The sequence below is a fragment of the Chrysemys picta genome, chromosome 13 (assembly GCF_011386835.1).
Source record: "Chrysemys picta bellii isolate R12L10 chromosome 13, ASM1138683v2, whole genome shotgun sequence".
NCBI lineage: Eukaryota > Metazoa > Chordata > Testudines > Emydidae > Chrysemys > Chrysemys picta.
The window spans coordinates 11,314,292-11,328,261 of NC_088803.1; the positions used below are offsets into that span (position 1 = coordinate 11,314,292).

General features: G+C 57.3%; 2 protein-coding genes across 6 annotated transcripts; one reads left to right on the top strand and one right to left on the bottom strand.

The window, feature by feature from the left end:
• Window positions 1-469: 469 nt before the first annotated feature.
• NUTM1 (NUT midline carcinoma family member 1) lies at window positions 470-13,909 on the top strand. Of its 5 annotated transcripts, none has more exons than XM_065565421.1 (7): window positions 470-577; window positions 6,914-7,076; window positions 8,491-8,619; window positions 8,732-8,868; window positions 10,675-10,946; window positions 11,380-11,496; window positions 11,613-13,909. In XM_065565421.1, the coding sequence occupies exons 2-7, from the start codon at window positions 7,045-7,047 to the stop codon at window positions 13,482-13,484; spliced, it is 2,559 nt and encodes an 852-aa protein (XP_065421493.1). In that variant the 5' UTR covers window positions 470-577; window positions 6,914-7,044; the 3' UTR covers window positions 13,485-13,909. The 5 variants fall into 5 exon arrangements, with proteins under 5 accessions (XP_065421493.1, XP_065421490.1, XP_065421491.1 ...); XM_065565418.1 differs by lacking the exon at window positions 470-577 and adding an exon at window positions 3,325-3,396; XM_042845842.2 differs by lacking the exons at window positions 470-577; window positions 6,914-7,076 and adding an exon at window positions 7,720-8,259.
• Window positions 1,878-2,897, bottom strand: NOP10 (NOP10 ribonucleoprotein). The gene is made up of 2 exons (XM_005312768.4): window positions 2,738-2,897; window positions 1,878-2,198 (listed from the first exon to the last, which is right to left on the bottom strand). The coding sequence occupies exons 1-2, from the start codon at window positions 2,789-2,791 to the stop codon at window positions 2,058-2,060; spliced, it is 195 nt and encodes a 64-aa protein (XP_005312825.1). The 5' UTR covers window positions 2,792-2,897; the 3' UTR covers window positions 1,878-2,057.
• Window positions 13,910-13,970: the final 61 nt, after the last annotated feature.

A 13,970-nucleotide genomic window follows, 5' to 3' on the forward strand; every position in this document is an offset into this window, starting at 1 on the left:
TATGCCAGGCAGATGCTGTCCCCTGCAGGAGGCCATCATTCCCCAAAAGATGTGGGACATGGAGATGAATTTACTTCTCTCTCCACAATTTAAATAAGCCGAGCCAGAAAGCCTATCCAAATCCCCCCTCAGCCTCCCCTTCCAGCAAGCCTGTAGCGTTCCCCATAGATCCCCCCGGTAGTGGTCCCACAGTCCAGCCACCTTGCCCCAAACCAGCCCCTCACCCTGCCAGTCCCTCTCCTGTTTCAAATTTGCTTGCACACGCTGCCAGTCTCTATAATCCTTGTCATAACTATAAAGGGAAGGGCTATAGCCCTCCTGTGTACAATACTATAAAATCCCTCCTGGCCAAAGACTCCAAAATCCTTTTACCTGTAAAGGGTTAAGAAGCTCAGGTAACCTGGCTGACACCTGACCCAGAGGGCCAATAAGGGGACAAGATACTTTCAAATCTTGGTGGGGGGAAGGCTTTTGTTTGTGTTGTTTTGGGGGTTGTTCGCTCTTGGAACTAAGAGGGACCAGACATCAATCCATGCTCTCCAAATCTTTCTGAACAAGTCTCTCATATTTCAAACTTGTAAGTACAGCCAGGCAAGGCGTGCTAGTTTTATCTTTGTTTTCTCAACTTGAAAAATGTATCTTTTGCTAGGGTGTTTACTTCTGTTTGCTGTAACTTTGAACCTAAGGCGGGGGGGGGGGGGGGGTTCCTCTGGGCTCTTTAAGTTTGATTACCCTGTAAAGTTATTTTCCATCCTGATTTCACAGAGATGATTTTTACCTTTTTCTTTAATGAAAAGCCTTCTTTTTAAGAACCTGATTGATTTTCCCTGTTTTTTAGATCCAAGGAGGTTGGATCTTGATCCACCAGGAGTTGGTGGGAGAGAGATGGGGGGATGGTTAATTTCTCCTTGTTTTAAGATCCAAGGGGTTTGGATCTGTATTCACCAGGGAATGAGTGAAGAGTCTCTCAAGGCTACCCAGGGAAGGGAATTAGCATCGAGAGTGGTGGCAGCAGACCAAATCTAAGCTGGTAGTTAAGCTTAGAAGTTTTCATGCAGGCCCCCACATCTGTACCTTAAAGTTCAGAGTGGGGAAGGAGCCTTGACAATCCTTAAGGCCAAGATCAGCGCTTCCTACAGAGGGTGATTGTCTAGTACAGTGGTTCTCAACCAGGGGTACACAAAGGTCTTCCAGGGGGTACATCAACTCATCTAGATATTTGCCTCATTGTACAACAGGCTACATAAAAAGCACTAGCGAAGTCAGTACAAACTAAAATTTCATACAGATAATGACTTGTTCATACTGCTCTATATACTATACACTGAAACGTAAGTACAATATTTATATTCCAAATGATCTATATTATAATGATATGGTAAAAATGAGGAAGTAAGCAATTAGTCAGTACTAGTGTGCTAGGACACTCTTGTATTTTTATGTATGATTTTATAAGTAAGTAGGTTTCAAGTGAGGTGTAACTTGGGGGGTACGCAAGACAAATCAGACTACTTTCCAAAGTAGTCTGGAAAGGTTGAGAACCACTGGTCTAGTCCAACTGGTGACACAGGCAGAATTAATTCCTGCTTGACCTAGAGCATATCTGCTGTGAAAAACAACCCTCTCTCCCTATAAAGTTCGCCAGAGTCGGAAAGTCAACCCCCTCTGCCCCACACCTTCCCCTACAGGCCCACCCATGGCTAAACACAGCAGAAATCCCCTAGCATGAAACTGAGCAGCCCAGCATCACCACTAGGCAGGTTTTTTAGGAATTATTTTGGGAGCGTTCCCCAGCCTGTGTTACCCGGAAGGCCAGAATAGACGATCTCTTCTGGCCTTGAAATCTAGGGTCTCTGATCAAAACCTGACAGATGATGTGGGATCAAGACAATTTATTTGCACCCCAGAGGAACAGCATATCCAGTTGGAGCTCGATATGAGCAATCTAACCCGGGTTTTCGCAGAGCACGGGGTCTGTGGGAGCCAGGGGCTGGATTCAGGGAGCAGCTAGACCCCATCTCAGTTCAGCCGCAGATCCAGTAAGCTGGGCGCTCGGCTCACAGGATGGCCTGCGGCTGCTGGGTCATCAGGACGCCGAAGCGTTTCTTGATGGTGATGCGGTGGCGGGAGTACTTGTCATCCGGGGAGAAGCGGGCAGGGTGTGCGGAGCAGGTCAGCTGGCCAGAGGGATCCACTTTCTGCCAAGGACAAGACACAGGAAGACATGTTAGAGCACCCTGGGCCTGACCGATAGCCCCCTGCTATCCCAGCCCTGTGCTCCCCTGACCCACGTCTGCCCACCCCTTCTGACCTGCAGCCTCCTGCTAGTCCAGCCTTGCCGGAGCCCCTCACTCCTCACCTGCAACCCTCTGCTAACCCAGCCAGTGCCCCTCACTCCCAACTCACAGCCCCTGCTAGCCCAGCCTTGCACCCCTCAACTCTGCCAGAACCCCTCACTCTTGACCAGCAGCCCCCTGCTAGCCCAGCCCTGCGGGTGCCCCTCCCTCCCAACTCACAACCCCTGCTAGCTCAGCCCGGACCCCGCGCCCCTTTCCCAGCACTGCCGGTGCCCCTCACTCCTGACCCGCAGCCCCTCCTAGCCCAGCCCTGGAGCCAGGCAGCGGGTAGGATGGGGCAGGGCCGGGAGTAGGGACAGTAGGAAAGGTTCGGAAGGATCCGGATTGGGACAGAAGTCGCCAACCCTGCATCCGGATTGCACCCCGGGGGAAGTGCTCACCTTGAGGGTGTAGACCCTGTCACCCTGCGCGTTGAGATAATACTGCAGGAACATGCTGCACAGCCGGACCGCCTTGCAACGCACGTGCTGCTGATCCCGGAACCCTGCACCAGAAAGAGGCCAGCCCCAGCGCACGCTGGGAACTGTAGTGCGCTCTAACTCCAATGTACGCTAGGAGAGGGACCGCCCATTGCCCGCAGTGCACTCTGGGAGTTGTAGTTCAGTCTAGCCCCAATGCCCAAGGAGAGTTGCAGGGTCTCTACCCCAGGGCACTCTGGGAATTGTGCCTTAATGCACTATAGGAGAGGGACCTCAAGCCCCAGTGACCTAGGAGGGATGGAGGGTGTATACTCCAATGCACTCTGGGAGTTATAGTGCACTCTGCCCCCAATGCCCTAGGAGAGCGGCAGGGTCTCTACTAGAGCTGTAGTGTGTTCCAGCCCCAATGAACTCTGGGAGCCATTCTCTTTCTGCCCTCAAAACCTTCAGAGAGTTGTAGTTGTTTGGCTAGCCAGGTGCATTATGGGAGTTGTAGTTTCTTAGCCCTCCGGTACTCCAAATTTCTGCACCCCAGTGCATTTTGGGATATGTCCTTTCTGAGCTTCTAACCTCCCTGCTCCCAGTACAGCTCGTGTCCCACCCCCATGACCTAAACCAGGGTGGGCAAACTTTTTGGCCGAGGGCCACATCGGGGAATAGAAATAGATTTGTGGGCCATGAATGCTCTCAAAATTGGGGTTGGGATGCGGGCACTGGGGTGAGGCTGGGGCTGAGGAATTTGGGGTGTAGGAGGGTGCTCTGGGCTGGGACTGAGGGGTTTGGAGGGTGGGAGGGGGATCAGAGCTGGGGAAAGGGTGCAGGTTCCGGATGGGGGTGTGGGCTCTGGGGTGGGGCTGGGGATCAGTGGTTTGAGGTGCTCCGGGCTGGGATCGAGGGGTTTGGAGAGTGGGAGGGGGATCAGGGCTGGGACAGGGGGTTGAGGCATGGGGAGAGGCTCAAGGGTGCAGGCTCAGAGGGGCACTTACCTCAAGCGGCTCCCGGAAGCAGTGGCATGTCCCTTCCCCAGCTCCTACATGGAGACATGGCCAGGCAGCTATGCATGCTGCCCCCTCTGCAGGTGCCGCCCCTGCAGCTTCCATTGGAGCACGTAGGAGCCAGAACGGGACCATGCCATGGCTTCTGGGAGTAGAGTGACCAGATCACCCAGGTGAAATATCGGGACGGGGGGGGCGCAAAAAAAAAAAAAGCCGCCAGAGCTCCACGCCCCGCCCCCCAGCTTGCCTCTGCTCCGTCTTGGCCGCCGTGGGCCCGTGCCCGCCCGGCTTGCCCCCCCAAACACATACACACACACCCCCCTGCACAGACACCGGTCACCCCTGCCCACGCACACACACAGAGCCCTGCACAGCTCCACTAGTCACTAGACCAGCCCCTTTCTCAGCTAGCAGCTCTGGTGTCCCCAGACCAAAGCTCCCCAACCCCCGACCCCTGTGCACCCCGTGAGGAAAGCCAGTCCTCCTTTCCGGCTCCCCGGGGCCACTGGACTGTCCGGGACTTGACCCCAGGCCAGATTTCAGTCCAACACACCCAGGAAGCAGTGCTCCGGGCCAACTTCCAGCGGTGGCTAGGCCCGCAGAGCCGGAGGGAGGCGCAGCCCAGCGTGGAAGGTGTCTCGGGCTGGGCGGCCCGCGGGGGCAGGTTTGAGAAACCCCTTCCTGGGCTGGGGGCTGCTCTGACTGCTGGCGTGCAGGGCCAGGCTGGAGGGGATCGGGCAGTGCTGGGCGCGGAGAGTGGCGCTACGACGCGGCGTTTGCGGGCCTGGGCTGGGCTGGGCTCGGCTGCCGGCGGACGGGCCCCGGGGCGGCTTGAGAGGCAGGCGAGGTCCGGGAAGACGTGTGGCCGCAGAGGGGCTGAGCTCCTGCCTCGCCTCGGGAACCCCCAGCGGGGCAGCTGCAAACGCGTCTCGCTCTCCCCAGCCCAGGCCGGGCCCCTCCCGCCGCCGCTCACTACCTATCCCTGCGGCGGGACGGGCAGGGGACCGGCTCCCCCACCCCCTGAGGAAGAGGCTCTGTGCGCCAGCGGCCAAGCTCCGGCTTCCAGTCCCTCCTCAGTCACCCGCCCCACACGCTGAGCCAGCTGCGGCCAGGGGAGCAGACTGGGCTGGCTGCAGCGTGCCCAGATAGTGCTTGGGGAAGAGGCGGGCTCAGGGCAGGGATTTGGGGAGGGATCCAATGGGGGAAGAAGGGGGCGGGGGGGCGCAAGCGCCGGAGCAGAGGGCAAAATTGTTTGTTTGTCCTAGGGTGACCAGACAGCAAGTGTGAAAAATCAGGACGGGGGTGGGGGGTAATAGGAGCCTATATAAGAAAAAGACCCCAAAATCGGGACTGTCCCTATAAAATCGGGACATCTGGTCACCCTAGTTTGTCCAGTGTCCCGGCCGAACATCAGTCGGGACGCGGGACAAACAAGCAGATATCGGGACAGTCCCGATAAAATCGGGACGTCTGGTCACCCTATCTGGGAGCCACGTGGTGCAGCCCTCAACCCTGTGCCCCAGTTGGAGCACCAAGGGGGGCCGAGCCTCATGGTGCGGCCCCCAATCCAGCGTCCCGGCAGGAGTGGGGCCGAGCTGCGTGGTGAGGGTCACTGGACCGGCTTAAAATGGCTCGTGGGCCATAGTTTGCCCACCTCTGACCTAAACCATTCGCTCATAGGCGCCGACTCCGGGGCTGGAGCATCCACAGGGGAAAATTGGTGGGTGATCTGCACTCACCGACAGCTCCCTGCCCTGCCTCCCCGCCCCAGCTCACCTCCGCCTCCTCCCCTGTGCATGCGTTGTGCCTGCTTTCCCCCCCTGTGCCCAGCGCTTGCGCCACAAAACAACTGTTTTGCATGGCAAGCGCTGGGAGGGAGGGGGGAGTAGGGGGAATGCAGTGTGCTCAGGGGAGGAGGCTGGGGCAGGGATTTGGGGAAGGGGTCCAATAGGGGCAGGGAGGGGGCGGAGTTAGGGTGGGGGCTTTGGGGAAGGGGTTGGAATGGGGGCAGGGCAGGGAAAGGGTGGAGTCGGAGTGTGGGGGCGCTAGCACCCACCGGCGCTGGGGAAAGTTGGCGCCTATGCATTTACCCCCTTTTAGCTCCCCAAACAAATGGCTCCCCAGTGCACCCTGGGACGTGTAGTCTAGTAGCTCCCACTGCTCCATGGGGGTTGTAGTCACTAACATCCAGTGCATTCTGGGAATTGTAGTATCTCCCCCTTCCCAATGCCCTGTGAGAGTTGTCATCCCCTAATCCTGTTTTAATTAGCCTTATACTGTAAATAGGGAATAGTCACTGAGCAGGTATGTGAATGATTGAAGGATTAGAAACATGCCTTAGAATGAAAGACTCAGTGAGCTCAAGCTATTTAGCTCAACAAGAGAAGGTAAAGGGGGGACTCGATTACATTGTACCTATAAGGGGAACAAATATTTAATGGTGATCTCAAAGGTCTAACAGGATCCAATGGCTGGAAGTTGGAACTAGACAAATTCAGACTGGAAAGAAGGCGTAAATTAACAGTGAGAGTAATTAACCACCGGAATGACTACCACGGGTCATGGTGGAATCTCCATCGCTGGCGACTTTTAATTCAAGTTGGGATGTTTTTCTAAAAGATCCGCTCTAGGAATTATTTGGGGGACGTTCTCTGGCCCATGCTATACAAGGGGTGTTCAGAAAGTTTCTGGCCTTACAAATCAAAAACAATCCAATTTGCATTCTGTTGTTTATTTATTTTTATTATAATTCCCCTTGACACCAATGCACGGGCCCATCTTGGAGAAGTACTTGCCATGCATGGCCGAAATGCCTCCACTGCTGCAACCACCTCTTTATTGCATTTGAAACTCAACCCGCAAAGGTCCTCCTTCAATCTGGGGAACAGGTGGACATCTAAGGGAGCCAGATCTGCTGGAGAGGCTGGACGGGAAGCAGTTGAAAGCCACATTAGCTAGCTGTGGCCACTGGGACGTCTAAGGTGACACATTGTCTTGGAGAACCAAAAAGCTCCAGAGTATTCCTGGAAACGCCACATCGTGCTCTCACGTTCGGGGCACCTGCCTTGTTGACCCTTTTCTTGTGCCCGAGTCTTCAGTTAACTATGCACCTGACTGTTGATCTTCTTTCCTTCTGGTATAGTGGCATCTCTGGGACGTCCTGACCTTGGCTCATCCTCTGTGCTGATCCGCCCTTGCTTAAATTCAGCAGCCCCATTGTTTACAGTGGCACCATCTCCCAGCATCCCCCCCACCCCCACCCCATTCTCATGGATGTCCTGTGCATTCAAGCCGTTCTTATGCAGGTACTAGCTCCCTACTAAACTTTCAGTCTTCTCCATTTTTAGATCTTTGGTGACTGACTCCCTGAATGTTCTGCACAGGCAAAAAACTGCCTTCTAGCAAAGAGATGCATCAAAGTGTCAGCACCTTGGTCTGTGAAATCTGTTGGGCCCCAGCGTGTCCTTAAATAGGTCCGACTGGACCTTTTCTGAGTTACCCTAATACAGATCATCACAATGGTTCCTTATGGCCTGGGTATGAGCAAAAGTCATGTCCATGCGGCTCCTTTCCTTAGTATCAGGGGCCACACTGAAAGCCTGGCAGCTGGGTACAGTTTTTTGCGGGGTGTCCTGGTTTCTCTAATGTTTACCCCAAAGCCACAGGAGCAAACCAGGGGACGATGAGTCGGGATTGAGGGGCACCGGAACAGCTGGGGGATGGGGAACCCAGGTCTGGTAGGAGGGGGCTGCGGGTCAGGATTGAGGGGCAGTGGCAGAGCTGGGGAAAGAGAACCTTAGGATCAGGCTCTGAATGTCCCCCCCCCATCAGAACTCCCGACGTCTCCAGGTTCCAGATTTGTTTTGATTCAACCTGGCAGCTGGGGGGCGAGGGTGGGGGGTGGTGCCAGGGCCAGATTGGGGCGTGAGTTTCCCAGCAGCCCTTGTTCTTCGGCGGGTGCTGCCGATACCCTCTGCAGAGAACGGCCTCCCCTTTCCCTCCCCGCTCATGCTCTCCAACCTTCTCACCCCTCCTTGCCATGACCTCCCAGCCCCGCCAGGGCCCCCTGCTGCCTCCTCTCCTGCTGCCTACCTTCCCTGGTGCTGCCCTGCTCCTGACCTCACCCGACGTCCCCGGGGGCAAGCTCATTGTCAAGCTGAAGCCGGAGGGGGCCCAGGAGCCGCCCCGGGCACAGACCATCATCCTAACGGGGGCGCCGGCGGGCTGGCCCCCCACGCGGCGGGACGGGGCCCCTGTCCGGCTCCAGCTGGCCGCCGGGATAAGGACCGTCCTGCTGAGCAAAGCCAGTGAGGAACCAGGGCCCAGGGAAACCCCTCCAGCCCGGGCACCCCCCACCAGCGACCCCTCCGCCTCCTGCACCTCCAAGGGTGTCTACGAAAACTATCGGCGCTGGCAGTGCTACAAAGCCCTGGCTAGGCAGCACTTCCCGGGCACGCCCGACGCCGAGGCGCTGGCCTGCTTCTTCATGTGAGAGCCTGGAGAGACTCCGGCTGGGACAGCAGGGGGCTGCAGTTGGGAGTGAGGGGCACTGGCACAGCTGGAGTGGGGGGGAATCCCAGGGCTGGGCTAGTAGGGGACTGCAGGTCGGGAGTGAGGGGCATCGGAAGAGCTGCAGGGGAAGCCCAGGGCGGGGCTAGCAGGGGGCTGCGGGTTGGGAGTGTGGAGCTCCCTCCGGCGCTGACCCAGGCTCCCCCACAGCCCCGTCTTGCGGTCGCTGACCCGCCTGCGCCCCGAGCTGGCTCTGGAGGAGGGGGTGCCACGTGCCGTGCAGGAATGGGAGCGCAGCAGCAACTTCGAGCGCATGATCTTCTACGAGATGGCTGAGAAGTGAGTGTTGCCCCGTGGGGCTGGCCCTGGGCATCCTGCCGCCCAAGTACTGCGCTGGAGATCCTGGGGATGTCGCCCCCGCTCTAAGCCCAACCCTCCTCCTCTTCCTCAGGTTCATGGAGTTCGAGGCTGAAGAGGAGCTGCAGATCCAGAAAATGAAGCTCCTGAGTAGCTCCCAATTCCAGCCCCCACCCACCGACCCTCCCAAGCTTTCCGGCCCGCCAGCCCTCGATGTTGGCCAGCAGCAAGGTACCTTCCTCCTAAACCCCCACAATACCCTGGGGTGGAGGGAAACCCCTTCACAGGTGACAGGAGATAGTCACTGACTGACTGCAGGGTTCCCCCCACATACCCTGATTATTATTATTTTTTGCACAAGCCTTTCACTTTGGCATGGTTTTTGCACACACCCAGCACCTTTGGCTTTTGCACATACCTAGAATGTTTGCACGTGCAGAGCACCTGTGCACAGTTTTTTGCATGTACCTAGCAACTTGGCCTGGGTTATTTTGTGCATACCCAGCACTTTTGCATGATTTTTGCACGTGCCTAGAACTTCCTCTCTTTTTTGCACATACCCAGCATTTTTGCAGTTTTTGTATGTAACTAGACTTTTGCACACTCCCAGCAGTTTTGTACTTTTCCAATACCTAGAACCTTTGCACATACCCAGCACTTATGCATCTAAAATCTTTGCATGTTTTGCACATACCCTTTTGCCCAGTTTTTGCACATACCTAGAACCTTTGCACCTTTTACAGTACCTAGAACCTTTGCACTTTTCACATCTACCTAGAATAGGGGTGGGCAAACTTTTTGGCCTGAGGGCCACATTGGGGTTCTGAAACTGTACGGAGGGCTGGGTAGGGAAGGCTGTGCCTCCCCAAACAGCCTGGCCCCTGCCCCCTATCTGCCCCCTCCCACTTCCTACCCCCTGATTGCCCCCCTCAGAACCCCTGAACGATCCAGTCCCCTCGCTCCTTGTCCCCTGACTGCCCCCTCCCGGGAACCCCCGCCCCTAACCACCCTCCCCCTGGGATCCCATTTCCTATCCAACCCCACCTGCTTCCTGTCTCCTTACTCCCCCGATCCCTAGCCACACCCTCGCCCCCTGACAGGCCCCCCAGGACTCCCACGCCTATCCATCTGTCCCCTGCTCCCTGTCCCCTGACGACCCCTCGAACCTCCGCCCCATCCAACCACCCCTTGCTACCTGTCCCCTGACTGCCCCCCGGGACCTCCTGCTCCTTATCCAACCACCCCGCTCCCCGCCCCCTTACCATGCCGCTCAGAGCACCAGGACTGGCAGCTGCGCCGCCCAGCTGCAGCCAGCCACGCCGCCGCGCTGCCTGACAGGAGCTCGTAGCCCCGCCACCCAGAGCGCTGGCGGCACGGGGAGCTGAGGCTGCAGGGGTGGAGGGACAGCAGGGGAGGGACCAGGGACTAGTCTCCCTGTCTGGGAGCTCAAGGGCCGGGCAGGATGGGCCCGCGGGCCGTAGTTTCCCCACCTCTGACCTAGAAGCTTTGCAGTTTTTGCACATACCCAGCGTGTTTGCCCAGTTTTTACACATACTTAGAACCTTTCTACATTTTTGCATGTACCTAGAACTTTACACAGTTCTTGCACATACCCAGCACTTTTGCATGGGTTTTTTTTTTTTTGCATGGACCTAGAACCTTTGCATGGTTTTTTTTTTGTTCATACCCAGCACTTTTGCAGTTTTGCACATACTTAGAACATTTGCATATATCCAGCACTTTCGCACAGGATATTTTTGCACAGACCCAGAACCTTTGTACATTTTTTCCCTACTAACCTGGTGCCATTGAGTGTTCTTTTTGGCTGGGTGGAGGTCACTGGCAACGTTACATCCCTCCACCAGGGGGCATTGGGTGCTGAGTGGAGGATCCCAAGGACTCTGGGTGCTGGGTGGGTGGTCCATGGTGGTGCTGGGTGGGGGCATCCCTGGGGATACAGGGTGCTCGGTCACTGGGTGGGGTTCCTGAGTGGACATCCCCACAGTCCCTGCATGGCGCTCTCCCTTTCCCTGGCAGTATACATCCCCAAAAAGGCGGCATCCAAGGGGCGCCAGCCCAGGCGCCGTCAGCGCCACCTGCCTGGCCCGGTGGCCCCAGGGGAGCCACGGGAGATCCCGCCTGAGGCCGTGCGGCAGTACACTGAGATCATGGAGGGGCTGCGGCCCAGCTCGGAGGAGGAGGCTGGCGGGTGCGGCGAGCCCCAGAGCCAGGCACAGGGGACACTCCCAGACCCCGCACTACTGCAGTACGTTGAGCAGCTCTGTGAGGATGAGAGCTTCGTCTGCAAGGTGAGTGTCTCCCGCGGGGGGGTGCCACATCCCACCCATGGGGCCCTCAGCTCCCAGCATCCAGGGGGCAAAGACTGGGACGGGGATGGGACCCAAGTGTCCAGGATGGCAGGGCAGGGCCGCATAGCTCCCAGCCCCTGTGGGTAGAGAGCAGGATAGGGATGGGACCCAGGTGTCCAGGATGGTAGTGCCAGGTGCTCACCCTCAAGGTGCCCCATATTCCCCAGCCCACATGGGGAAAGACCAGGAGAGGAGATGGAACCCAGGTGTCCAGGTCGGCAGTGTAAGGTGCTCATCCCAAGGAGGACCCATAGCTCCCAACCCGCGGGGGAGGGGGAGACCAGGACAGGAGATGGGACCCAGGCATCCAGGTTGGCAGCACCGCACCAGGGCCTCGCTCTCACCCCGCTTCCCCCGCCCCTTGGCCCGGCAGGTGGAAGCCGTGATCCACCCCCAGTTCCTGGCCCAGCTGCTCTCTCCAGAGAAGAGATGCGACCCCCTGGATCTCAGCGAGGAGCTGGAGCAAGAGCTGGGACTCACCCCAAGCCAGGTACCACCCCACACGGCCACTGAGGGGGAGCTAGACCCAAGGAGAGTAGTTGTCTCTCTGCCCCCTTTACACAGAAACCACCCCCCACAGTGACCGCCTTTCCTCTCTCCCCACAGCTGGTTGAGAAACGTCTCCTAGCCCTCTCGGAGGACGAGCTCAGCCCCCTGGCGTGCCCAGCCCCCCATTCGGACTCCACCCCCTCCCAGTCCGAAGAGGAGGATGAAGGCAGCAGCCAAAAGGGACCGGCCAGCCGTCAGCAGGCCATGAGCGGAGCCTCACCCCCCAGGGGCAGCGGGGCCAAGGGCAGGGCTCTGGGGGCAGAGCAACCAGAGGTGCCAACCCCCACACCTGTGCGGCCATCGCAGCCACGCCAATGGCAGCCAGGAGATGCAGCAGCTCCAAGATGTCTGTCCCCTCGCAAATGTGGCAGTGAAGGGAGACTATTAGCCTCACTGAGGAGTCGAGTTGAGAGGGTGTCCCAGCAGCCTCAGGGGCAGGGCCAGGATGGAGGCCGAAGGGAAGGATCAGCAGTTACCCTGGGCACAATACAACCTGGCAGCCAGGCCTGGAGTGTCAGATCACAAGGGGACAATTTGGTAGGACCGGCAAACCATGCGTCAACTCCCAGCGGGTACAGAAAACAAGATGGTGGCCAAGAAGGGAAGGTCAAAAGTCAATCTGAAGCCAATGCTGATGGGGAAGGACTAAGAGATGCCCCAATGGGAACAAAGTGTTGTTGCCAAGGAGACAACCTGGTGGAAGCTGGAGCTCTAGAGTCAGGTCTCAATGGACATGGACAACAAGATGGCTGCCAAGGAGAGACGGTCAAAGGCCAACCCCAGGCTGGATGGGAACCACTGGGAGACATCCCAAGTGCCACAGGCCAAGCCAATATCGTGAGGTCACACAGGGACAACCTGGTGGAACAAAGAGCTCTAGAGTCAACTTTCAATGGACATGGAAAACAAGAAGGTGGCCTAGAAGGGAAGGTTAGAGGTCAAAACAAGGAGGAGGCTGATTGGAGTGAAGCCACCCTGAGAGAGCATGATCTCCAGCCTGGGAGCATGAAGTTGAGTGGGAACAACCTGAAAAGAGAAGGAAGCCCAGCGTCAACTCCCACTAGGCCTGGAGAACAAGATGGCAGTCAAGCAGATCAACCAACCAAACTGGAGTCTAGGGTGGGTGGTGGCCACCCTACAGTGTTACTACTCAGCAGGGCCAATGGGCAGCCCTTAAGCCTCTTTGCTCGCCCTCTGGGTGCTGACGGGCGAGGGGAGGGTGAATTGCCACCAGTGTCCAACGTTCAAGGCCAACGTCCTGACCCACCTCCCCTTGGCCTGAGTGGCCTGAAGGGACCTACTCAGGCCCGGGCAGCTTTAGAGGCTGACTCCAGTTGCCGAGCAGAGCCAGAATGGAGATTTGCAATAGAGATGGGGTCAAGACAGCCCCACTTCCTAGATGGTGGCAACAGTGAAGGCAATGGAGTCAGAACCATGGCCGGACCTGGAGATCCAGAACAATGTGAGGCAGGAGCTACCAGGGGCTGTGGCAATGGGACCAGTTCAAGGGATGATGGAAAGGAGGCGGGAGAGGCCAGTTCAGCCATGGGTGATGGCCCTTCCAAGATGGCCACAATTGCCAGCTCAGAATTTCCCCCGGAGGGCATGGAGGATGCTGGGAAACATGATGATGATGAGGAAGATGATGAAGAACTGTCCATTTTTTCCTCTCTGCTGGCATCAAAACTCCATCTCTCCAGTCCCGAGGGACCTGTTGGCTCTGTCCCTGCCCTGAGGGACCAAGTGGGGCCCCACAGCAGAGCCCTCTCCCCGACTTGGGAGACAGTGAGATGGGATCCCATGAGGAGACGCTCCACACGGCTGTGCCCAGATGGGTCACATGCCATGGACACTGGCGTTCGGCTCAGCCATAAGAGGAGGAGCAACAATATGGCCGCCAGGAGGAGCAAGCGCCTGCGCAGCCAATGAGAGAGGGCAGCCATGATGAGGGTTGACTGCAAGTGGCTGAAAGGCTTCAGCTAGGGATATTTGTGGGTGCCTTAAATTCCTTCTTCAGCCAATTGCTGGGCCCTCTCTCCCCCAAAGCCCCACCCCTTTGAGATGAAACAAAGAGCACTCTGGCAGAGCCCCTGCCCCTTGGAACGTTGAGGATGAAATGGAGAGTCCTCATTGGCTGGAAGACTGCTTCGTCCCCAGGCATGCTGAGGATGGAAGTGAGGGCCCTCATTGGCCGACTCCTACCTACTCTCAAAGTCCCGCCTCCTGGAACATAGAAGGTGAAGCGGAGGACACTGATTGGCTTCCTGTTGAATGGGTGGCACCATTAGGAAACATGGTGGCAGGGGCAGAGCAACCTTGTCATTTACTGAGTCAATTAAAGGGATTTGGATCAATGTTTTGGCCCCAATCATGATGGCATGGATCCGGCTCCATCTAGGGCAGAGCTGAGAGTGG

Coding starts and splice junctions, on each gene's coding strand:
- NUTM1 (XM_042845842.2), top strand. CDS start 7,811: ATGACCTCCCAGCCCCGCCAGGGCCCCCTGCTGCCTCCTCTCCTGCTG. Junction 8,620..8,731: donor TTCTACGAGATGGCTGAGAA/GTGAGTGTTGCC, acceptor CCTCTTCCTCAG/GTTCATGGAGTTCGAGGCTG. Junction 8,869..10,674: donor CGATGTTGGCCAGCAGCAAG/GTACCTTCCTCC, acceptor TTTCCCTGGCAG/TATACATCCCCAAAAAGGCG.
- NOP10 (XM_005312768.4), bottom strand. CDS start 2,791: ATGTTCCTGCAGTATTATCTCAACGCGCAGGGTGACAGGGTCTACACC. Junction 2,199..2,737: donor ACAGGGTCTACACCCTCAAG/GTGAGCACTTCC, acceptor TGTCCTTGGCAG/AAAGTGGATCCCTCTGGCCA.